The 27,006-nt window shown below is 34.3% G+C and overlaps 2 protein-coding genes across 2 annotated transcripts in view; one reads left to right on the top strand and one right to left on the bottom strand.

Annotated features, from left to right (window-relative positions):
* Ltn1 (E3 ubiquitin-protein ligase listerin) overlaps positions 1-27,006 on the bottom strand; it is a gene marked incomplete at its 5' end in the record, with an annotated part of 154,912 nt that overhangs the window by 8,160 nt on the left and 119,746 nt on the right. The window contains 3 exons of the mRNA XM_017614667.1: positions 15,087-15,278; positions 15,358-15,569; positions 16,785-16,896. Coding sequence (XP_017470156.1) covers positions 15,087-15,278; positions 15,358-15,569; positions 16,785-16,896 — 516 coding nt within the window. The remainder of the gene's footprint in view (positions 1-15,086; positions 15,279-15,357; positions 15,570-16,784; positions 16,897-27,006) is intronic.
* On the top strand, positions 15,597-16,408 carry Rcd7 (Reduction in Cnn dots 7). Its single transcript, XM_017614669.1, is given in 2 exon segments — positions 15,597-16,238; positions 16,241-16,408. Coding segments are annotated over 2 exon segments (687 nt in total). The 5' UTR covers positions 15,597-15,643; the 3' UTR covers positions 16,333-16,408.

Genomic DNA, 27,006 nt, shown 5'->3' on the forward strand with positions numbered 1-27,006 from the left:
TAACTTTCTAAAAAGATCTATGGAATTTTCTAAACATTTGGCATTGCATTATAATAATATAAATGTTTTATCGGAAGAATATTTAACTTTCCAAAAATATCTATGGAATTTTATAAACATTTGGCATTGCATATGCCTCGTATGAAATACTTTTGTAATATTAGCAGCAGTCAAATCTTATTAAAGTATGCCCCACCCCAACAGCTTATCCCATATTGCAACTTAGTATGAATAAGTTAGTGGTGCACTATTTTTAGAATCTTACTTGAGCACAACTTTTTAAGACGGTAGAAGGAACGTATGGTTGACAATAAATACTGTTTAATGGCGGAAATATGCGGAGACCAACTTAAATTTTTGTCTACTTTAACCCCTAAATATTTAAAGTCGGTAGCAACTTCTATCTTGAAACATTTCTTATCACGAGCGATTTTTCGGTCAAAGTTGAATCCATTTTTTTGCTCACAGCATGTATTGTCACATAAGATTTGTCGCATACAACTATATTTAATACAGCCATGCACGGCGAACATTTTGACAAGCACGTTCACAACTCGCCNTTTATGAATTTGCATATGATAGATACGATAAACGCTTGCAAGCATATCGTGTGAAATCAGTTCTCGTATTATCGTTTTTATACGGCCATATTTTAAAAAATTGCTAGATAATAAAAGTTATTTATAATTGCGTAAGCTGTCCACAGAATTCCATTTGAATTGGGACCAGCGTGCGTCGGTCGCCAGCTGTTGCAAATAAATAAAAGTATATGAAATGTTTTTTCCTTTCAATCAAATGAGGGCAAGAAATATAATTTTTCAGGCAATTATTGATATGATTTGATAATTTATCTGTCGTTAATATGTTAATTTAGTGGCCAAAGTAGTCTCTGCCAAGCTTCATTATAGAACGCATATTTTTAACGTGCGTTCTGTCAAACCAACGCCAACTACAAAGTCAACCCGAATGCTCTATGTGGACCAGCCTTAATTATCAACACCCTTAATCAACAGCCTTAATTATTTAACACCCCAAATAGTAGTTTGTATTTTCTACATACATACATATGTATGGGAACTAAACCATAAATATTCATTTGAAAATGCTAATGTCCTACTCATTTATGAAATGAAAGACAAAATAATTATTTTTATAAATATTATATTCTCATTTATACATATGTAACATAGTTACTTAGCCGCATTACTTAGTAATTACTTGTATGTAAGAATACAAAGACAAATTATTTATCAGAAGCATTGCCCCTTACACAATGAAAAAAGGTAATATCAGCTCTGTGGTGTAGTGGTAAGCAGTGCGTGCTTTCACTCCGCAACGCATGGGTTCAAGCCCTGGTCAAAGCATCATCGCAAAAAAATATAGAAAAAAGGTTTTTCTTAACAGCGGTCGTCCCTCGGCAGGCAATGGCAAACCTCCGAGTGTATTTCTGCCATGAAAAACAGCTTCTCATAAAAATACAATCGCCGTTCGGAGTCAGCGTTAAACTGTAGATGCCTCCATTTTGTGTGACAACATCTAGGCGCACGCCACAAATTGGAGAAGTTCGGCCAAACACTAACATATGTGTAAGCGCCAATCTCTCACAAAAGCAAAATCGCAACAGCGAAAAAAGTGTTTGAAAACCCCGCATAAATTCAAATCTGCATAAAAAAGAACCGCATAAAAAGAGACCTAAGTTTATAAGTTCAAATTTTATAAGAAATTATTGAACATTAAAAAAATTATACCTATGTACATAGGTATGTATGCACATTAAAGTGGTCCAAAAATGTATGTAAACAAATAAGGTCGCATTTTTAAAGCCGCCAGCCCCTAGGATTGTTCTATACAAAAAGAAAAAAACCAACCGATTTTTTTATTTTGAAAAAAAAGAAAAAATTAGCGAACAATTAGCTCAAAGCGCTCAAAGTTTTCAATGTATTTTATATGGGAAAAACAACTTTTCGTAGAAATAGTGTAGAATTCTTGAAAATCAATATTTTTCGATCGGAAAAGTTTGCTTATCTTCAGGAGATTCCCGGTAATAATACCCAATTGTTCCTTTAACAATTTTTTCATGGTAACTATATTTTATATGCCCTAGAAAATGCAATGGGGGGACTAATAAAAAATCTTGAATCATAAAAAATGGTTAAATAAACAATTGGATATTAATATTTGAAGTCTCCTGAAGAGAACCACGGTTTTACGAATGAAAAATATTGATTTTCAAGAGTTTTATGCCATTTTTACGAAAATTTGTTTTTTTCCCATATAAAATACATGGAGCGCTGCGAGCACTCCCTAAATATTTTTTGATTTCAAAATGAAAAAAATAGGGGTATATTTATTTTCTGTTCAGAACAATCCTAGGGGGTGGCGGCATTAAAATTCCGACTTTATTATTTTGGACCACTCTAATGCACATATGTGCCTACGTAGTACACAAAACTGGTCAAAATAGCACGCATCTATTCTTCTGTGCATGAGAATATATACATAAATAAATACATACATATTTGTATATTTGTATGTATATACATATCTGCATGTGTGCGTACAATCCTTTACTCGAAATTCTTAGTTAATGCAATTTTTATCCCATACATTTTTGCTGACCAAACAACCCGTTTGCCTGTCTAATCTACTTGCCTCATTTGCCTCGCTCGTTTGCTCTCCTCATTTGCGTCGCTCGTCTGCTGCTGCAAATGAGTGCCTCGCTCGTTTACTCGCCTCGCTCGTCTACTGCTGCAAATGAGTGCCTCGCCCGCAACGACGCCCTGCAAGGGCAGAGCTAATGAGGCAATCGTTTGCTTGCCGCTCTACTCTTGCGCTGCCCTCGTTTGCTTACAGTAGCTACACACGACGAGCATATCCGCGCACATGCGCGGCTTGCGGGTCATGCTCGTCGTTTGTAGCGTGGTTTGCGAGCATCGCATTGGAAACAAAAACAACAACCTCACTTTGTGTTGATGCTTGCAGTGTGCACATCGCGGATAAATGCATCCAAGCCATGTGCGTTAATTGAATTTTTGATAAATGAGGCTAAATTACTATATGTATATGTATGTACATACATATAAGTAAAATATAAATAAATTTAAGTAACACATACATAAAAAACCCTAAGTCATAAGTATTTCAATTGCATCATCCGCGTCCTTCCTTTTCATGTTTACGCTTTGAGTACAAAATCACTTATGAGCCGCTCGCCGTCTGTAGCAAACGACAGCGAGCATGTTGGCGCACATGTGCGCGGATATGCTCGTCGTGTGTAGCTACTGTTACTCGCTCGCTGGCTGCTCAGCACGTGCGCTCGTACTTAACGAGTGCTCGTTTCCAAACAGCCTCGCCTGTTGCGCAAGCTCAGAGCAAACTAACGAGCGAGCGAGGGGCTAAAATGAGGCAAATCCGAACCCTGGAAATTCCACAACATTTCCCCAGCAAAGTAGTATTCTGTTCACGCTGTGAAAAAGCTTGCAACATTTTTGCAACATGAAGCTAGCAACACAATTTTCACGACATTTTTAAATACACATGTACAATTTAAATTGCATAAAAGCTGACAGTTTATAGAATTAAGTAGCGGCGAAAGCAAAGGGGGCTTAAGTGGTTAAACCTTACCCAAGCCGATCGTAAAATTTGCGACGCAATTTCAGCTTATGCCTGTGGGTCTTGGCAATATTGTAGTCCCTCAAGGTTTAGCTTAAAATCGTGGTAGGGATACACCCTGTGATCATGTTACTTTCCAGAAGGTGTCACGCCCATTTTTCTGTACATATCTCCACTGGAAAAATACCTCATCTCAGTATTCTAGGTAAATGCTTCCAGAGGTATCNGGGTCTTGGCAATATTGTAGTCCCTCAAGGTTTAGCTTAAAATCGTGGTAGGGATACACCCTGTGATCATGTTACTTTCCAGAAGGTGTCACGCCCATTTTTCTGTACATATCTCCACTGGAAAAATACCTCATCTCAGTATTCTAGGTAAATGCTTCCAGAGGTATCTATGCGTCACCAGAATTTAAGTTTATATGGCTTATACCGCTAGCTCTTTTCAATGGCTACGAGATCGTTTTCATATACCCCGATTTTTCATAGGTTTGGGATTGATTTCATTTACCTCTGTTCCAAGTTCTACGGTGGCATTCCGCATTTTCCAATAAACCCACGTTTTTCCATGAGCTTGAGATTGACTTGATATACATATATCCATACCAAGTTCCAGGACTCTACCACAAATACTTGCAGAGATATGCACTATGAAAAAATCGCTTTGTGTGGGAGGTTCCACACCCCCTTTAGATATCGGTTTTGTTTTAGCCTATAACCATTCTTGGAAAATTTGTGTCCGAAATTTCAAAGAAATCGGTACAGCCGGTATGGGCATTGTGACTCCTCAAGCGAAATGAACTAATGATTGCAAAAAATGAAATCAAACATAGTAGTTGACCAAAAAGGAATATAAGACTTCATTCTCTCAACTTCTCAGAATGTAGAAAAGCTAAGAAATATATAATAAGATAGTATATATTAAAACAGCCTCCAAAACATTTACTAAAGACGCCACTGAACTACACAAATCAGTTTGATCGAAAATTTGTTTTCATCTATTTATTTTATACTTCGCTTCTGGGTGTGTCAAAATTTCATGTGAAAACAATATGTGTTGCTGGAAAAATTTCACGGCCCATGGGTCCCAAAGTATATTCCATTTGCTGTTAAATGGATAAAGACAATATGTATTAATAACACATCGAAATGCGTAATTTCAGTGTCAGAATCATATCAGAATCATCGTATCCGATATAGAAAACTACATTGTGAAATAATCAGATGACATGAGGACACTAAAAAAATTTTAACATATGTTCACTAAAATTGTACTAGCACTTAAATAATGATTTGGCAAGTTGTTATCGAATTTAATGTAAAATTTAAACGTTTTTAAGATAACACATTAATTATTTTTAAAAGGTGAATATTAATACAACTATTTCATTTATAATCCCAAATTTAGGATATAAAATCTCTACCTACCTTATTTTTACCTTCCTTTTATTAACTCAGGATTTAACTTTGTAATATTGATGCGCCTAAAAGATGCAGCGATTTCTATTCTCAAGTTACATACATAGCTGATGACAGTACGAATGGTAATTATAATAGGGAGGCATTAGTTTTTTAAACTATAATTTTATTTGTATCATGCTTGTTATAAGAAAATAAAGAATTAAACAAACAAACAAACATACTTCATTTTATAACCCAGTAGATAATTGCAGGAGTTAAAAGCCGCACCGAAACGCCTTCCTGAGAGTCAAGAGACCTTCCACTCTACATCCCTTTCTCCTTTCTTTTTTGTATGGACTGGCATCAATTGAAGGGCTTCTTCTTTCGCTTCCCATATAAGGTCTTCTAGAAGGCACCCTGAAATTGTGCATATGGCAACTGTGCAAGTTATCATGTTATACCTGGTAACCGAATGTAACGTTGCAACAACACAGCTCAGCAAGTGTCATCACCACGCAACCTTTCGACAACGGCGCTTTAAGCGCAGGTTCGTCGTGGAATGTAACAGGAGCTAAGTCTAGTATGATCACCACCTAGCAACAGCAACACCTCGCGCATATAACTTCTAAGCTGCCCAACAACGGCACGGTCCGGCGCTTAAGAACACTTTGCAGGCAATTAACATTGAACATGTGTTTCCCTAGCAGCATAACAACAGTCCAACACTGCGCACGAGATCATCGCTTACATAGTAACAGCCTCACCGTGAGCGTGGGTTTGCCATGCCACCCAACAACAGCACGACCAGGCGCACGGGATCACTGCTGGCCCAGCAACAGTCCAACACAGCGCACGAGATCATCGCTTGCCTAGCAACAGCTTCACCGTGTGCATGGGTTTGCCAAGCCACCCAACAACAGCTTCACCATGCGCTTGGGTTAGCTATTTAACCTAACGACAGTCCAATAAAGCGCATAAGATCACTGCTTGCAATAATAACAGCACCTGAACATCATTAGAAGAAAGGGTATTTAAGGCTGCATCGTTAGTAAGTTAGATCGGTGATGTAGACCAGAAGTTGCAAGTGGTCGACTTAATAAAATAAAGTGTATTAAAATAAACGTAAAGTGTTTTTTTTTTATCAAGCAACACGACTCGCTTAACTGGCGCCCAACTTACGGGAACGAATAAACAAACAAAATCTTTTAAAACGATATAAAATCGTGCCTGAAAATATATAGTGATCTTAAACCAAAAAATCTTTATAACAAGGATTATATTATCCTTAAAAAAGAAAAAAAAGCTAAAGAACAAATGCGTTTGAAATTTGTGCCCACTATAAACCGCTTAAGTAAATTTTGCGGTAGAAATGAACTGAATTAATAATTTTTGGGATTTTTTTCCGATGTTGGGCATTTTTTTCCATATAAACAAATTGTCGAATATACTTTGTATGGAAGAAAATGCGTGACACCGCCAACAAAAAATTTATAAAAAAATCAAGGGTATCTAACGACACTTGAAACTTGCATTTTATCCTACTATAATTTATTGGGCTATAAAACCGCGTAGGCTAAGATTTTTCAAAAATATTCTAAGTAAAAAATTTAAAATTTTAGTGAATATTTTTTGCATTTTCATAATTTTTTATGAATTTTGAAATGCGCAATTGTATGCAGTTAATTACACCGAGCGACAAAAACAAAAAATTTTAAAAGACAGGAACCAATCAGTATACTCATGAACAGGGAGCGGGTTTTTAGCAGGGTTCGTATTTGCACACACATGCGCAGCACATCCTACCATTTTACGCTCACGCACGTGTGCTGTGCATATAAAAATTTAAAAACTTGCTCACATCACATGTGTGTGCTGTTTGGTAAAAAGCACGGGCACATGTGTGTACTTTATTTTTATTAATATAAAGCACACGCACATGTGTTGCTTTGCGTAGAGAAACTTATACACTTCGATTTCTATCTCAAATCTTAAAATAATTTTTTAATATGTTTTCTGTCATATAAAAAACAAACAACACCTCACTTGTTATTGAATTGTCTTTCAAAAAATAACGTTTAATAAACAAATTCTTTTAAAAATATATTATGTGCATGTGCATGGGCTGAAATTTGTACAAAATCGGCTCACACACATGTGCATGTGCTTAATAACAAACAGCACACACTTTTCTGTGAGCAGTTTGTTTTCCACTTAAGTTCTGAACACATTGAAAACGACGAGCTACAGACCACAGCTTCCAATTTGTTATCTTCATTATCTAAACGCTTTGTCGATGGCGACATGATTTCTTTGAACACGGCAGCGACATCATGAATTTGTATGAGTTTGACATAAAAGAAGAGGAAGAACCTTATCTGTCGCCAGAAAAATAGAAATAGATCTAATCTGGCCACAACCACAGCCGTCGCGTAGCCCGGTCGTCGCCAAAATAATTATCTACATAAGAGTACGTGTTAAAATAATTTGACAGCTGTGGTTTGTAGCTCGTCGTTTTCATTGTGTTCGGGCTATTATGCACACACATGTGTATGAGCAGTGAGTACAAGTTGAATGTGTTTCTGGCGTGTGTGTGAGCAGAGCATGTGTGTGCAAATACGAACCCTGGTTTTTAGGACTTAAAAATTCAAAAAAAGATAAACAAAATAACGAAATAGGCTAGAAAAGGCAAAATAAAACAGCGAAATAGGCAGGAAAAGACACTAGAAATCGTAAAAGATGCAAAAGAAGATACATTTATTTTAAAAATGTTTTTTTTTTTACAAGTAACAAGTAATGTTTAAGCAAAAAACATAACCTCATATAAAAATTTAAGATTATTGTTAATTTCTTCATGATCGAATGATCGGATTTAAACCAAATTAGAATGGGAGCGTGAAATAACACCTTTGCTTTAAAAAATTATAGAATTATAGAAATCGGCTAACGTGGTCCCAAGTTATACCATAACATACATAAAAAAAATATATATTGCGACGAGTTGATAACCTTCTCCTTTTTTTTAAGTCGCGTAAAAAGAGAAAANAGCTGTGAAATAACACCTTTGCTTTAAAAAATTATAGAATTATAGAAATCGGCTAACGTGGTCCCAAGTTATACCATAACATACATAAAAAAAATATATATTGCGACGAGTTGATAACCTTCTCCTTTTTTTTAAGTCGCGTAAAAAGAGAAAAACTATGAACTAGTTGCATTATATGAAAAATTTGTACTTTGAATCTTTGACTATTTTCTCCTTTCGAGTTTTTAGCTCACAAAACTTTAATCTCTATAGTTGTAGTAGCACTGAGTCACAACATGCATTTTTATTCGATTTTCGCGAAGAAAAGCCTTGAATGTACTGAACGTGCGCTCGACGTGAGTCGATACAAGTGGCGCTCAATTTAAATATNCATATAAAAATTTAAGATTATTGTTAATTTCTTCATGATCGAATGATCGGATTTAAACCAAATTAGAATGGGAGCGTGAAATAACACCTTTGCTTTAAAAAATTATAGAATTATAGAAATCGGCTAACGTGGTCCCAAGTTATACCATAACATACATAAAAAAAATATATATTGCGACGAGTTGATAACCTTCTCCTTTTTTTTAAGTCGCGTAAAAAGAGAAAAACTATGAACTAGTTGCATTATATGAAAAATTTGTACTTTGAATCTTTGACTATTTTCTCCTTTCGAGTTTTTAGCTCACAAAACTTTAATCTCTATAGTTGTAGTAGCACTGAGTCACAACATGCATTTTTATTCGATTTTCGCGAAGAAAAGCCTTGAATGTACTGAACGTGCGCTCGACGTGAGTCGATACAAGTGGCGCTCAATTTAAATATGGAACATTTAAAACTTTCATATTATCAGGAATAAAGGCTTTTTCCTTGCCCTTTGCAACAAAAGGCCAGTATGTGTCCAAGGAATTTTGACATCTGATACTGCACATCCTGTTACCTCACTCTTTCCTCAAGAAATAATGGAACAGGCATATATTTCTGTTGCAAACATGGGTTGAGTTGTGGTCTTTTTTCACAAAAAAAAAACTTTACAAAACCGTACTAAAAAGCGCAGCAATTTTCTTAGGAACTGCGTACTTCCTTAAGGAAATTTGACACAAGAAAATTTCTTAGCCACTTCTTGCACGCAACTTTTCTGGAGTGTTTACTTTTCTTGAGAATTGCATACAGGCCTTTAAGGTAGAACTGCCAAAAAAGGCAAATATCTTAAAAAAGACAAAAAAGGCAACATCAAATGTGTATATATAGAATCAGGGAATGCTAAGTCGTGGACATTCTTAATCGAATATACTCTATCTCTTTAACAGAAAAAAGGTCAAATCCGTTCCCTGCTCATGAAACTATGGGCAAAATCAGACCTTTTAAATAATGATTAATAATCATAATGTTTAATGATAAAATACCATTATTTGAACCTTTTTAATGATTAATAATTAATTACTTTCAAAAAAATGTACTTAATTTATTTATTTATTTTAATTATATGATTATTTTGTTACTTTTAATTATTTTAAATTATTTTTTAATTTTTTAATTACATGATTAATATAATGACTTGATTATTTCCAACTAGTTATGATCTTTTTTTTAACTTTTATTATTAATATAATTATTTGATTATTTTTGATTGTTTTCAATTATTTTTGATTTTTTAATTACACGTTTAATATAATTATTTGATTATTTTTGATTATTTTCAATTATTTTTAGTTTTTGTTTTCAATTTTATGATAAATATACTTCAACTTGTGAAATACATTGCAACGCAGTTAATATACAAATGATGAGAATAAATACAGTAACAAAAAATGGAATAAAAACAACACTAGCTGCTTTGTGATTTAATTTACTTATATTTTATCAAATAATTGTCCATACTACAACAAAACCGCATACTATACATACATCAGAGTTCCAAATTTGATCAAAAACTTAGGAAAATGCAACACTTTCGTCAATATACATTCATAATCACTTTTTAATAAGATTTTTTAGAAAAATTTTATGTAGCCCATTGAATTTTTGTAAGGCAAAGCGCAAATTTCAAAAGTTTGAGAATTACTTTGATTTCTGGTAATTTTTGGTTGAAGGTTTCTTCTCTAAAAAGCATCGTATATACTTACAAGTATGGAATCCTATGCCCCTTTTTGTCTATTCTCTTTCTAACAACGGATGTGCCTGCAAAACTGAAAAGCTTGATGGCGGCAGTGTTTGACAGGCACGTTCGACGATGCGAACGGCATGGGAAGGAAAGAAATGGAAGATGGATGACACGACAAAGAAATAATTATGAAATAGCAGAATGTCGAAGCAAAAACGAATTTGAAAAATGTGACTATGCGAATGACGTTAAAATAGAAGAAATGTAAAATAGCGAAATGTCGAAACAGAAGAAATAGATGACAGGCACGTATACGGCACGGGTTTCGTGCAACAAGAAGTGTTGCTGTGTTGCGCCATTGAATATTTAAAAACTTTTTAATGTGGTTAAATTTACTCATACGCTTTTTTACTTAGTCGACAAAACTACATATTTCCAGCCAGCCAAGATTCATTTATAAAAACGGTATATGCTAATGGCCTTATTTATAAAAAATAAAATAGATTTATATAGCTCTGTACAGTGACATTTTTATAAAAAATTCGATTTCTTAATTTTTGATGAATTTGGGTAAACTATTAACCATCGTACAGTTCCATAAGTAAAGTAACTCTTCTTCTTACCGTTTTTTCTGGCAGGCTGTAGGTGTGTTTTTGGCAGGCTGTAGGTGTGTTTTTGGTTATTGTATTGGTGTTTTTGGTTCAGTGTGTTAGTGTATTTTGAATAAATTGTAATAGAAATAAATGAAATTGTAATAGAAATGAAAGAAATTGTAAAAGATAAGAGCACATGCCAAAAAACAGGTGATCTCAGCTGTAGGCATATTTTGGCAATCAGCTGATAGTGTTTTTACTTATGAAACTGTACGATGCTATTAACTTTGTGTGCACTCCGTTCCTGTTTCTTACTTTTCAAAATTTTATTTTCTTTAATAGCCCTTTGACTGAGTTACACCCAGCAAAAATCAAAATATTTTATAAGAAATGTATTGACCTTTTTACAACGGCATTTAAGGCCTTCTTCTCACACTTCAGTGATGCTTTTTTATTGTAGGTATTATTCTGTTAACATCTAAATTTTTATACATTTAATTACATTACCCATACATTGTTTTCCGGCGTTTCCTCTGTGAACTTTTTTTACTATATTCATAAAAAAATTACTAATTTAGGTTTCATTTCTCATCTTGGACTGATACATATGTATGTATGTAAAAGGAATTTAAAAACATTATTAGGGTACTCACAGTTTACTTCTAAAGTTAAAAGGTGGCAACTTTAACAAGATAACACACTCGAACTGTGAGCAACCCTTATGTTTAAATAAAGTATTAAGTTGATCAACAATACCACGCATTGCTAGACCGTTTGCCTTTCACGCGTTTGTGTTTAGAGAGCATCAACAAACCACATACATATTTCTCTCTATTCTCTCTTCTCTTTTTTATACTCAGCTAGCACAGCGCAAAAATAAAAAAAAAAATAACCTTTGCCAGCTCCAGGCAGGCGCAAAGAGAAACTTATGTACAAGCAGCGCTGCGCCCAAAGCGAAATTCATGTATGTATGTACAAGCAGCGATAGATGCCAGTTTAACACAGAACATAAACATGAGACAAAGTCTAGTAATTTTGCCCAAAAGTGTTATCTCTAATTAGTATGGGAACCAACAACAAACAAAGTTACCACATGGTAAAATGTTTTAAAGTTACCAGGTGGCAAAATTAACACAGTAGATAATATAGAACTGTGAGTACCCTATATGTGCCCAATATGAACGATGCAGCGAGCAAAGGTGGCACCGTCAGACATACTGCTACTTTGAGTTTGTCGATTTTGATAATTCTGATATAAAGTAAACGACGCATCAGAAACTTTAAATGAACCGAAATTCACTTATACTTCCACTAAAATTACGGTTTTTTTTACATTTTCCTTATTAATTGTCATTGTTGTCATTGTAAATCATATATTTTTAGAATTTAGCACAATTAAAACCCGTTTACTATCCAAAAATTTATTATTGAGAAAATTGGCTGCTCTGACATTTTCTTTTAACATGCAATTCGACTTTTTTACAGAAATATCATCGCCACTAGGACGGCGTAATCTTGTATTCTTTCTTGTCAAACATGCATTTTGATGTAACTGCTATTAAGTTTTAAATACTCATTAAAATCGTTTCAATTCGTAATAAAAATACATTACATACTTAATATAAACTAGCATTTTTAATTCTAAAATAAATCAATAATCACAAGTATTATAAATATTTCTCTTCAAAAGATACGTTTCAAAACATCCCTGTTGATGTCATAATTCAAATATAAATTTGAATAGAAATTTTGATGTAAACGATTTTCCGCGATATTCATCATACAAATTTCTTTATTCTTAATTTTCTTACACGCAAATTTACTCATTACTTTAAGTGGCTTTAATCTTTTTATTTTAGTAAAAAATAATATAAACATGTTGCTCTTTCCAGCTGCAATAGCTTCAATACACGAACAAAATTGTGAATACCCAGTGCCCAGCTTAGAATAAGAAAAGTACCATTTTGCCTCCCACATGTTTCCGTCTGGCCTCCTGATGATCCATAATGCCTCCGGAGGCAGTCAACACAACGTAACCAAATTGAAGGGAAGGCAGCAAGTTGTTGGTCCACTTCCAACCAATCCAACCAATTTATGCGATTTAATGGGCCCCATGCATAAAAAATGAGTCTAAGCTCAGACTAAATTTTTGCACTGAAGGGGTGAGCTCAAGCTCAAGAATTTGTACTGAAAATCGAGTTGGAGCTTAAACTCACTGTTTATGCATGAGGCCCAATATCTTTACTGCTTCCTTGTGGTGCGTCATTTGATGTTCCCCAATCTTAACTTTACCAAAAGTGTCCGCGCCGAGCATGAATCATGCGTGCCGAGTGTTGCGCCCAGTAATTACATAGCGGCATATTTTTACGAGTGAATGTGGGCCACTGCCAGTAGCTGCAGCTGCGGCGGCACGTGATTGTGGCATAATGTTGATGTACAATTAGAATTGGATATCTAGAACTGCGTAAGTTTGAAGCATAAAATAAAAAAAGGTTTGGTAAGGTTTTTCGGGCCGCTGCTTAGGCCACAATCGCAAATGCACCCACACGAGCGTATGTGCTGCGTAGAGACGTAAATTATAGTTTTTCCTGAGCTCCAGTTTCTTATCGCACTATTATTTTCCTTATGACTTATAATTCTCTGCCACGATTTGCGCTGCTCGGGCCACGTCTGCTTGTACAAGAAAATAACGCATTTGTTCAAACGACCGGTCAAGTTTACTACAATTTTGCCGAAACGATGTACATCTCACTTGTCCGTAAATGCAAATCTACCTAACTTTTCCAACGGCAGGAACGAATATGATGTTCTAAACAGAAACAATGACAACGAGTTTCACACTCGTTGTTGTATTTTAGCGGAAAACTTATAATAAGTTTTACAAATATTTCAAATTATTGCCTGGAACATGCACATTTATCGTTCATATTGGAAATGCAAGACCTGGCATGTATGTATTTTATATTTCTTATTGAATCAATTCAAAAGAATATGAACACATTTTTCTAGAAAATTTCGCAATTTACATTTCAAAGTTTTTTCTGAAACTTGGATGCAACTCTGTGCTGAGAATGGGAGACTTACAAATTAGGTGATCTCAGCTTTTTTCAAATGTAAACAAATAAAATGGCGCTTTCCATACTTTTAAGCCTATACAATGCTAAAAAGTTCTCTCTAACAGTATTAATGAATAGACAGTTGACAATGCCTATAAGAAACATTTTCTTACTTTGAAACTACAGTAGAAGCATTTAGTCGTACAGTGACTTTGGTTTCAGTTATTTAATGTTAATTTATAAAAATTTTACTGCCAAACACGCTTCGTCTATTTGGAAAAATAATTAAAAATAATCATATAATTAGCATTAATCACATAATTGAAGATAATCAAATAACTAAAAACAGTCAAATAATTAAAAACAATCAAAAAATAATCAAACAATTACATATAATCAAATAATTAAAAACACAATTTGATTAATTTTGATTACTTCTTTTTTTAATGGAAATTAATCGTGATTATTTTTTATAATTGTTAATTATAATTAATTATTAATGGCTGGGTTAGGTAAGAACTTTAAAATAATCATTAAAATTAAAAAATGCAAAAAATATATGATTACTAATCGTAATGGAAATTTAACAGCCCTGGGCCAAATATAGTACAACTGCGGTTTTAGTTTTAGGATTCTTTAAACGACTTTTTAAGTTCAAAGATATGACTAATTCCAAAAACTATTTTAAAATTTCAGTGCAATGTAGAATAAAAATTAAATTTTGTTGGGTTCGCAAGGACGAATAGGTATAGAAAATGCCAATCTACTCAATTAAATTTTTTTAAGCTAATAACGTTAGAAGGACGATATTCGCGGATGTTGTCGAGTTTATATTAGTCCTTAGGATACAATTTTTTTACAAAAAAATATTGCAAAATTTCAAGGATATTCAAGGATAAAGTTTTAAAAACACATTTGCAATACCTAAATGTCCACCAAAAAAATTTTAAAAATTGTGACGTCAGAGAGAAAACCTAAAAAAGCAATTTTACTATATCTCGCCCATGGTTTCGCGAATATATTACTTTTTTAATATGTTATACGATGTGCGATGTTATATGTATAATGGGCTAGACATTTATAAAAAATATTAATATTAAGTAAACAAAGATAATATGGCCAAAACTGGTCAACATAAGGCGTTTCTATTATTGTCACCATTGTTAGCATTGCTTCTTCATTTAAAAGATTTAGTTTTGAATATCTGTAATTCTGCATCAGAAACTAAATTTCGAAAAAGGGTACCAAACACCTTTAAATCCCTAGGTAAGAATATGGTAGATAAGTAATTACCTGGTGAGTTAAAAATAAAGCCAATTGCATGATTATATTACGCGAAGACAGGCGACCCCCTATATTTTTTCCACAATCAACTTTAACGGGCCCCAAAGGATAGTTTGATGACAGCGTAATTGTAAGCTCCGTTCGAACGTCATCTACAAAATATACTGCTAATACTTCCCTTGTTGACAAATGTACTGTGACCTACAAATTTCAAATTAAATAGTGTATAAGTTATAAAAACCATATTATGAAGTATGGCAAAAAAAGGAGTAATGCTTACTTGCATATTTTCATGCTTTTCCTTATTCGTATAAATAGATTTTAACTCTTCATCGCAAATTAAAGGTGAAACAAAGTTGGTTGTAAGTTTATCCAAGAACGATTTTTTTCGAGATGGTAAAATATTCCACCACTTACGAACAACTGCAGGTAGTTTTTTCAAAACTTCTGTATATAAATGGCAAGCATACCTTCCAAGAGTTAAGTTGTCATCTAAAAAATCAACCAAATGTCAGCAAAATTAAAAACATTTATTTCAATTAAGTTTGATATCTAAGAAATAAAAAATGTATTCAACATTCAATAAAATTCCAAGTGTAATTGAAATTCAACATGAACCAGCTAAACAATTGACCGTCTCCAAGGAATTAGAGGCCGCCAAAGGTTTGCTGAATCAACGGAAAACGCAATGCACATCACTAGAGCTGCAATATAAAAGGTCAAAGCGCACATCACTTTTATACGGATACAAATTTTTTAGTATTTGCCCGCAGTATAATCCACAATATATATGTAGACATACAGGTAACGTAATAATTGATCGCGATGTGCTTACTAAGGAAGAACACATTTGCTACTTATCCACTCCGCGTGTAAACCTTGCCGCTCTACGCAAAAGGCCTAGATATTTTCAGAAAAGAGTTGTTGTGCCAAACTGCACGACGCGCGTAGAGCAATTAGCGTTGCCGGACTTGAAACGAGTTCGTTGGACTTTAGAAATATATAAAAGTACACTTACAAAACGTCAGATAAAATCATTAAAACATCATTTGCATCAAGGATCAAAGGTGATGTCTTATAATATAAATACCGCACTTTCTTACATTGAAGAAGAAAGGCGTTTAAATAGAGTCGCCAAGTTATTGCGAAGGCGACAATGTCGCAAGTTGAAAAGACACGTTCTTCGAAAGCAGCAACGGCAAATAAGAAAAATTATTTGTGTACTTTTCGAGGAAATGAGAAATTTTTTACTTAACGATCAGTTTTTAAAAGATGAACGCTCCACACTTCGCGGAGTAATCATGGAACAAATTCGAAATTTTACTAGTAAGTGCAAGTTGCTGTAGTTACGTTTAAATTTTTGAAAAAATTTGTTTATTTGATTCTAATAATATGTTTCGAATTGTAGATAACGAGTTTTATACCACAAGTAATCTGCGGGAATATCAGCAAATTCTTGCAAATAATCTAACAGTTTGGATTAATAAGTTTATATGTAACCTTAATATACATTTAGCACCGCCTCCAGTTCTAATACATAACATAGAACCAGAAACTTACTTGCCGGCTAAAGGTTATATATCATGTTCGGAAACGATTGACAAAGAAGAATACGAAATTGAACAATGTAACTACTATGCTGATGGAGAGGATGAAGAAGATAATGATTACGTATATTACACTGAGGATACAATAACGAATACAAACCGTTAATTTGAGCCAGTGAGAGGCTGTTGAAAATTTCACATGTTAAAAATTTTCTGTCGTAATTTTTTAAAATTTCTGTCGGCATCGCGCGTATAAGAAAATGTAAGAATTTCTGAAACGATATAATTGATAAATTAAAGTAAAGAAATGTGTTATCACGTATGTATGCTATCGATCAAATAAAGCAAATACATATATACAAGTATTTACGCCTGAAACCAGGCATGGATTCATTAGGGGTATTTTTAACTACATAATAATATGTGTTTTTTTAAGTAAAAAATAGTTCTCAATCAATTTTTTTAGGTTGATTTATTTGTTGCTGAAAATTGTTATATATTCTAATATATGAATGTCATCAATAAAAATAAATCTCAACGTGCTAGAAAAAACAGGTCTGCGCTTTATTTTAACGAAAATTACTAAACGTTGCAATTCTTTAAATAGTATTTATAATGGTGATTCTAAATATACATAATTACTTTTTAATATATTTTCCAAATTATAGGTGCATAGAAAAAGTTTGTTCTCAATGTCTTCATATTTAAGAATCGAATAAAGATAGTGTATCTGAATGAAAAGTAGTAGAACGTTGAATGACTCTGCCACAATCGCCACCAACAACTAGAGCTGGAAAACTATCGATGGCACTATCGATGGTTTTGTATGCACTATCGATAGTTTTCACTCATACATTCATTATCCAGAAAGAGTTAAAGCCGGCGGTACCTGCTTCACTTGTAAATCGGAAGGGATATTTCGCAAAGCAGGGCAAATAATTTCAGAGCGACGATGCTGCTTGAAGCCAAAACCCGTTGATAAACTTTTGTCCCTTAACAAAAATGTGGCCATATTTTCAATAAAAGCTGTTATACTTAATTTTTGGACTTTTTTAAATCAAAACTTACGATAGTGTCGACATTTTCGATAGTATCGATACTATCGATGGTTGTACCATCGACTATCGAAACTATCGATGGCCACGATCATCGATAGTTTTCCAGCTNACGTTGATAAACTTTTGTCCCTTAACAAAAATGTGGCCATATTTTCAATAAAAGCTGTTATACTTAATTTTTGGACTTTTTTAAATCAAAACTATCGATAGTGTCGACATTTTCGATAGTATCGATACTATCGATGGTTGTACTATCGACTATCGAAACTATCGATGGCCACGATCATCGATAGTTTTCCAGCTCTACCAACAACTGTCGCTCCAAGTACGAGAGCCTTAACATAAGTTTTAATTTTAGACCAAATATTCTTAATTGGATTTCAACATTGGCGAATATGGTCCAAGACGTAGGAGCATTGCTTTGTCTTTTACGTTGTCTGTAAGTTAAAGTAGTTGATTGCATCACAATATGTAGTAAGTTTTACGGTTTCTGAAGTACAATTGACTATTCTCAAGTACATTTTACGGTTTTGGAGTACAATTTACAAATCTAAGGTACACTTTATGGTTTATGAAATACAATTGACTAATCTGAATTACATTTTTCGGTTTCTGTAGTACAATTTATAAATCTGAAGTACATTTTATGGTTTATGAAATAGAATTGATTAATCTGAAGTACATTTTTCGGTTTCTGAAGTACAACTGACAAATCTGAAGTACATTTTAGAGCTTCTGAAGTACAATTGACTAATCTGAAGTATATTTTACTGTTTCTGAAGTACAATGGACTAGTCTGAAGTATACTTTACGGTTTATGAAGAACAATTGACTAATCTGAAGTACATTTTACGATATCCGAAGTACATTTGGAAAAGGTGTTGTCTGGAGTATATTTTATGGTTTATGAACTAAAATTGACTAGTTTGAAATATATTTTACGATTTCTGAACTACAGTTGACTAAACTGAAGTACATTTTACGATATCCGAAGAACAGTTGGAAAAGGTGTAGTCTCAGGGTACGATCATGTTCTTCAACACTTTTTGCGGCAATTAATATATCGTCAATGAATACGATCATATATTGGACTGTCTTCGAAGTTTCTCTCGTGGTATTTTTGAAAGACCTCAGGACCTATTTTGATAACAAATGGCAAAGGCTTGAAACGGTAGAACCCGAACGGTGTATTGAAAGAACAGAGCTCACTAGCTTTTGCACTAAGGTCTATTTGCCGAAATGCTTCCTTCAAATCTAGCATAGTGAATATTTTACTATTAGCTGTACGTACCGATATTGATTCAAGAGATGGAATCGTATGGTTCTGCGATAATATACATGCATTTAACTTTCGCGGGTCGATAGGTCAGCACCGGTACCTAACTTAAAAATTGTGAGGCCGTCATTTACTCTATTTTTTCATACCATCTTTTCTGGCCCGCTGTTAAATATTGTGCAAAACCATATCATCATTTTCTCTTTTTTCGCCATTTTCTCTTATTTTATGAACTTGTGAGCTGTAACAAGCAACGCTAAAATTATTTGAACGTCCGCAGTTGTTGCATTTTTTGCCGAATGCAGGGAATTTGCGAAATTCGTGAACGCCTCTACAAAATTTACAATTAGAATTTTGTCGCATTTTATGCTTTATGTTCCAGTTGCGAGGAGCGCGAGAAATATAAAACTAGCGTTTTTTGCTGTTTACACGCGTACAATAGTAAGACGGGCACAAAACCGTACTCCACACTTTACGCTATTTTTATTTCCAATAATGCGTTTAGTTAAGGTTAATTTGATTATAAATATGCAAAACATTTATATCTACATTAGTTTTCGCTCCCTCTCAATTGCTGGTCAGGTTTTAAAATGACAAAAGTACAACATAAAATTAGGGATGACAAAGTATTAGGGACGATACTAGTTTTCGTCTTTTCGTCGTACAAAGCAGATGCACGTTCATACCAAGGCGAATTTATATAAGGTGATAGCGGGAGTACAAAAACAAAAACTTGCATTTTGTTTTTGCTTTGGCGGCATAAACTGTCAAAATCTGTAAGAGTGTGTGTGGAAATTCAAACAAAATTTTTCAATTTGACATAAGAAGCCGTGATGCGAAACACATACACAAAATCAGCTGATCTAGTAACACCACCTTATATAAATTCGCCTTGGTACATACGAAATAGAAAAGTTTATATTTTCATCTGACATACAGATAGAATCATATGTGTTTGTTTTACTTCGTTTTCAAAGAACGTGATTTTGAAGTTAGTTAAATACTGTGAATTTTACAGACAGATGCAACTACATATGTATCGAAACAGTCACATTTATAGATGGAAATACATATTCTGTCTTATCCTGAGTTTCACCTGAAAAAAAAATTCACCCGAAGATTTGTCATCCGCCCATAGTAAAACCATGGAAACCTAAAGTGAAAAGTGAACCTGTTCGGGGAAAATGAAACTCATGATAAGGCTGATTGTGTAAGAACACATTTACCGATACATATTTTGTGAAACTTGTTTGTATATAGTTACTAATTGAATTAACTGCTGTGTATTTGTTCTGTTGTTGCATTTCGTCTGCGTACTCTCCTTAGCAGCACGGGCGATATAGATGCGTGCGTTAAGAAATATGCCAATTTTCTGTATTTCTTTCCTTTCTTCATCTATTGCTATGGCGTATATATCAAAATTTCGCCATTGCTCGGACACATTCCCTTCAAATTCCCACAGTGCCACCTAATTGGACAAAAATCGAAATATTCGTTGTCTGCAATGTGAACGTGTTTGGTATTTTTGTAAAGCTAATTTATCCACTAAAAAGGTTTAAACAGAAATTTTCCTTTAAAATAAATTATATGCCACCAGGAAGCCACTAAAATCGACACATTTGATACTAAGAATTTTAATAAGAGCATAGCCATGCGTAAGCTCTTCACGAAAACAAACGTCAAAAATACATTCTTTGAAATAAAATGTTGGTTTGACGTTTTTTATTTCCATATAGATACATAGTAGAGAACTACACGAATAAAAATTTTGGAATAAAATTAAACACTTGGTACCAAACTCCATGTCAAACGCCCTGAGGATGGTTAGCGAAGCGTAATCGAAATATATCGGAAACATACATCAAAAAACTTGTTTTTTTTCATAAATTTTTAAAATTGACCTCGAGCAGGGAAAATACTAAATTACAAGTAGAAAGGTCGCAAAAACCATCAGTATAAAATAATAATACATAATCAGTGATGCCTTTTGATTACATTCCTTTTAACCTGCGGGTTTTTTAAATTACTCAGGAATGTTTTTACTCTTCACTTATTTTTTGCTAAATATGTCCAATTTTCTTTTTGTCTGATACCCATAGTGATACACATATGTATGGGCGGATCCGCAAAAAATTCATGCAATTCGAATCCTCTCATTTTTGTCTAAAAAAAGGCATAGTACAACATATTCTTATTTCATATTTCTTTTCACATTTATTTGAGATATCTGAGAGGGGCACTTACTTCTTGAAACAAAGCTCGGGTGGGGTTTAGTAGCGCTCACAACTATTTCGGGCTATTCCGTCCACAGGGGTGGCCCGATCCAAAAAAAATTCCACACACTTGTAGTCAAGGCTCTACGCATTATTTTAACACTCACTTTTGTAAATTTTGGTCACTAATTTATTTACAAATTTGGTTTGAAATATGCCCTTTTTGTAAAATTCGGAAATTAGCGTACATTTATCACTCCTATTCTCCTTAAAACAGTCACTTCACCAATACATTTTTGTATTCCCCTTCACTTTACACCTTACTCGATTAGTTATAACTTGCTTTACGACTTTAATATTAACCAATTAATCACAATTCATTAAATAAAAAACACCTTCAAAATCATGCGTCTGACTTTGGTTGCATAGGCAAATTAAATGGCGGAGTTCAGCTGTCAAACTCCAAAATATGGAAAAGAATGAGAGACAAAAGAAGATGGGATATAACCCAGTAAGCATTAAAAATGTAAAAAGGTGTTCTCTGCGAAAGGTGTTCAGCTCCTTTTCTTCGCAAAACAGAAAGGAGAATTCTACTGCCTGAGGATTATAATCCCTAAGTGCGGCCGAAGGCCGCCTACGCAGAAAGGTGTTCTCTGCAAAAGGTGTTCAGCCTCCCTTCCTTGGCAACACAGAAAGGATAATTCTACTGCCTGAGGGTTATAATTCCTAAGTGCGGCCGAATGCCGCCTACGCAGAATGGTGTTATCTGCAAAAGGTGTTCAGCTCCCCTTCTTTGGCAACACAGAAAGGAGAAAGGGGGGTACGCCTTTTTAGAAAGCGGGGACTGTCCCCTTTCTAGTGGGGGGAGTGTGGGGGCCCCCTCCGCCCCCACCCCAAAAACGATCTGAGCGCTACTAAACATTTCCCAAAACCTCTAAATAGCATTGGTTTTAAGCACTATATCTTTTGATAAAATACAACAATATCGATTTAAGTAAATTCAATTTTTTCAACGGTAAAAAGAGTTACGTCCGTAACGTAAGGTCCCGAACGCGCACATATACAATTGTTTCGGTAATCGCTTTTAGTGGTAACGTGTTCTAGAAGGCATATCGTTATAATGCCTTCGAATTTTTTCGCTTTTTTTAGGCATTGCCGGTAATGCAAAGTAGAATGTCCTACAATATTTTTTTTTTTAATTCGCTTCTTTGTTTCATTTCGGGGAATACAAAGTAGAATGTCCTATAATATTTTTCTTTAATTCGCTTCTTTGCTTCATTTCGGGGAATGCAAAGTAGAATGTCCTACAATGTTTTATTTGTTTCGCTTCTTTGCTACATTTCGGGGAATGCAAAATAGAATATCCTACAATGTTTTATTTGTTTCGCTTCTTTGCTTCATTTCGGGGAATGCAAAGTAGAATGCTGCATCGTAGTCAGCTGAAAAAGAGAATGAATATCCAAAAATCCTTTTTCTACCGTTACTTTCTGTGGAAATTTTTCACACATAAAAATCATGTTTTGCTTTGTTCAATTTGCAGCGAAGTTGAAGTCAGTCAATGAAGTGAAGTACATGAGTGAGGAAGTACAATTTTAAGCTTAATAAATATGCATGTATGTACCTTCCGGTTTTTAAGTAAAATCTAAATACCTAAATACATACATACGCGTATAAAATGTATAAAAACTGATTTATAAAAATTTTAATTAATTTTAATCTTTTAAGACATTTTCTGATTTAATATAAATAAGTATGTACTCATCTGGGCATTCTACATTAGTTTCTCTGTAAGGCATTCTTTGTTCGCTTCTCTGGATTCTGTTTATCCATGCGTTCTCCCTTCGTTTGAAGGTAATGCTGCGGGTAAGGGCTTACCGCCAATGACATGCCCATGTTAAAATAAGGCCTTCTTGAAGCGAAGGGTTAAGCGATTCCCATCGCCTAGCTCGTTTCCACTTTAGTTTCTGTGGTAATCGTGTTTTTGCTGGATATTTTCCCTTCAAAGTATTTTTGTAGATTGTGTTCTCCATGCATGACAATTTGCGCAAATCGATTGACTTTGATGGTCAGATCAAAATCGCTCCCCTTTTCAGCAACGTCCAAACATACATTTCGAAGGCAAATACACCGACATTAACTCAAATTGAAATTTCCATTATTTTGTTCTCATAAGTACTGCTACAAACTTTCCCTTATATCACAAAAAAATTTAACTCATAATATTTTTATGCAAGAAAGGTTAAAAGAAACGTCCGAACGTAACGTCCGCTATAATTTGCCCATATTACAGAACCTTACTCCCTTAATTAAATTGAACTTAATTTTTTAAACATCTGTGTCGTTTTGAAGTAAAGCATTTTCAAAACCATTTAACTTGTAAATATTGTAATATCTAATTCATATAAATTATTAAATAATTTTAATAAAATTTGTGACAGGCGGAACACCGTTTCAAAAAATAAAACTTTTTTGCCCTGTCATTTGACACCCCACTTTTAAAAATAGGACGAGCTATATGTATGTACATACCTATGTAAAGGTACGGTTAAACGAGAAATATTTTAACTTGCTCGTGCTGCAATAGCAATTTTAATTTTTGCTGCAAGTGCTGTTAAACCAATCAAGTGTTGCCGTGTGACGCGCTTCATATTTTATTATTAAAATGTTGAATAAAATATGAAAAATATGTGGTTAGTTTATTCTATTGATATGGAGTATTATTGTATTATATATTTTTTGACTGGTTTGGCCACAGTTTAGCAAATTTTTCAGGTCACTAGCTTTGTTGTAAGCATAAAAATGTCTGGTAACATAGTTGAAAGTGGGCTTGTCTGCATTCACCGTGTAAACAGACAAAAAGTAGTATCGAAAAGTTTGATTTTCACAAATGAAAAGTGCTTTCGAAAGTCACTTTACATGCAAGGTGTAACTGCTAATGCAATAACTTTTGGAAATTCTTGAGTTTGGCAGACTTTTGAAAAGGACTTGCACTTGCAACGTCTAACAGCTACTTAAATGCCACAAGAACCCAAATTTTCAATTGCATTTACAGTGAAAGTATGAAAGTTATTCAAAACCAAATTGCATTTTTGAATTTAGCGTCCTCAATTTTACTAAGAAGCGAATTTTTATTTAAATCCGTCCTTGATTCTATTTTTGCCCATATTTTATATGGAAAGGAAGCACTTGTACATCGCTTGTCCACACTGCTGTACATGCTGCTATTCTTAGCCATTACAAAATCTGTGCTTTCACTGTCTGTCGGTAGCTCGCTTGCCTCTCGCCTCAATTCAGCTCCACTCTAAGTTGTCGTTCCTTTTTCGGCTGCGCCATGTATTATTTGTTATAACTTATAAGTTCAGTACACGACTGCATCGTACAGTTCCACAAGTAACGTAACTCTTCTTCTTACCGTTTGTCCTGGCAGGCTGTGCGTGCGTGTTTAGCAGGCTGTAGGTGTATTTTTGGTTAGTGTATTGGTGTTTTTGGTTGATTAGTATTTTGAATAAATTGTGATAGAAATGGAAGAAATTGTAATAGAAATGAATGAAATTGTAAAAGATAAGAACAAATGCCAAAAAATAGGTGATCTCTGCTGTAGGATTTTTTTGGCAATCAGCTGATAATATTTTTATTTAAGAAACTGCACGATATACGAGTCTTTATTAAAACTTCAATTCAAGTGACAAGTGATGCCATATTCATATAAACAATTATAAATATACGTAGGTGATGCCAGATAAACATAAATACTTATAAACATTTGTATAAATGTATATATAACAGAGTGGAAACTCTTAGTTGTACTATCACAACGTGCCTTCAACTCGTGGCGTATGTGTGTGCCACTGCCATATACACTGCCGGAACAAAGTATTGGCACAGCAAATTTTTCACAATATATGCATCAATTTTCATTCTAATATTTTTCCGCTAATTTTGTATAAAAATATGGTTCAATCTCCGCTGAGAAGCTTTGTTTACAAATCGAGCAAACTAAATAGTGTGCTTATACATATTCATGCAAACTTGTGCAAATTAAAATGAAATAAAAAAGAAAGCGAGTTTATGAAAACGTGGTAAAAATTAGTACAACGAAGTTCTGGGGTTAAACGATTCGTCAGAGGATGAGAGTTTAGTGAACTGACCAGGAGTAGTATATGTTTAAGAGAGTTTAAGTGTAGTCTTTACAATGTATTTTGAAATAAAATATATTTAAGAAATTTGTCTACAGATTAACTAAAAACTTCCGACTGTCTTAAGAGGCGTTTGTGAGCCAAATCTATTTAAAATATTTTAAAACTATCCACAGCTCTATGATTTGTTCTCAGAGATCGTGCCAACTGAGTATTGGGATTTTCTTTCACAAGTAAAAGCAGCCTTTCGAGCTTGTGTTTTGTATTCACGAAGTTAAAACTGCATGAAATTGATAAAAAATTGTTTAAAATTACTGTCTACCCGCCAAAAAGTAAGAAAACAAATGGAAAATCATACATTTTTCACAATTTTCTACACCACTGAAAGCAAAATTCTGTCCGACAGAAAATTCGATACTCAACGAGAATTTCGATACGGTTGCGTAGCTCACGAATTTCACTTTCGATCTTCGATCTTCGATAACCAGCGCAACCATAATAAGGGCGTATATGTCGTAGTTTAAAAATGTGTAGGACTGACATGACCAGATTGATCACTGATATAGTTGCAGCAATATTATATACAAACCAAGGCATAAAGGGTGAACACACCAAAACTGCGACACTTAGAAATTACTACCAGAAACAAACTAGAAGGCTTTGAAATTATTATTTTTTGTATTATATAACTTGGAAGATTAGATGTTATTAAAATGTTAAAATATTAGTTATTATTTGCTCCATATGCAAGTGACCGGTATTTTCATCGCACACGCGCCATCATGTTCTGCACGACTGCATCATCGACATTACGCGATGTGCACAACTACTTTGTTTCGCACTATTCAATAATTTTCACCCTTTCACCTGTTTTCTTCAAGATTCCTTTGACAATTGACCAATATTCCCCAATAGGACGTGGCTCTGGGCTATAGGGTGGATTGCAGTCGTGAGGTACAAAATTGATGTTATTTGCATTATACCACGGCAATGTGTCCTTGGCATAGTGGCAGGTTGCCATGTCCGCCTAGAACGATGGCCTACTCCTTATCTGTTGATAAATGACAGAAGACGCCTTTTGAGGCACTCATCCCGATAAACTTGATCATTCATTGTCCCGGATGGGAAAAAAGGGCTGCTCTTACGGCCGCAGGAACAAATAGTTTGCCAAACCATGTGGTTTTTGTAAAATTGGACATCATTTTCAGCTTACAACTTTCAGGGGCATCTTGATGACTTGCAGCAGTATAAAAATCTTGACCTGCAATATATTTTGAATTCTTATATCAGTAGGTTTCGCAGTCAATAACAATGCAGTTGTATTTTTTAATTTAGAATTCATACAACTTCCGAATGCGCGATTTCGCTGTAACATTCTACTTTGCGCCTCGGTCTGGCGCTGTTTGAGCTGTAGAACATCTCAATGAAGCTTTCCGCTTTACCTTTTGTACGAAAAACTGCGATCTCCGTACGGATTTTGCAACATAACGCGACAAAATCTTCGGATCTCGCGAAAACGCACTGAGGACCTTCCGAGCACTNGCTCTTTAATTTTTTAGCAATTTTACGGATCATTTATAAACTCGTGCAAAATGGTTTGTCTCGTTTCCAGCTCGGTTGCCATGTTTAACTCAACTAGGAATCAAATTCAAATGAAATTTCTTCTACGTTCAACTAAGGTCATGGTCAACTTATGGTA

Source organism: Rhagoletis zephyria, unplaced genomic scaffold, assembly GCF_001687245.7.
Source record: "Rhagoletis zephyria isolate East Lansing unplaced genomic scaffold, Rhagoletis_zephyria_1.1 Rzeph_scaffold_00876, whole genome shotgun sequence".
In the NCBI taxonomy this organism is placed as follows: domain Eukaryota; kingdom Metazoa; phylum Arthropoda; class Insecta; order Diptera; family Tephritidae; genus Rhagoletis; species Rhagoletis zephyria.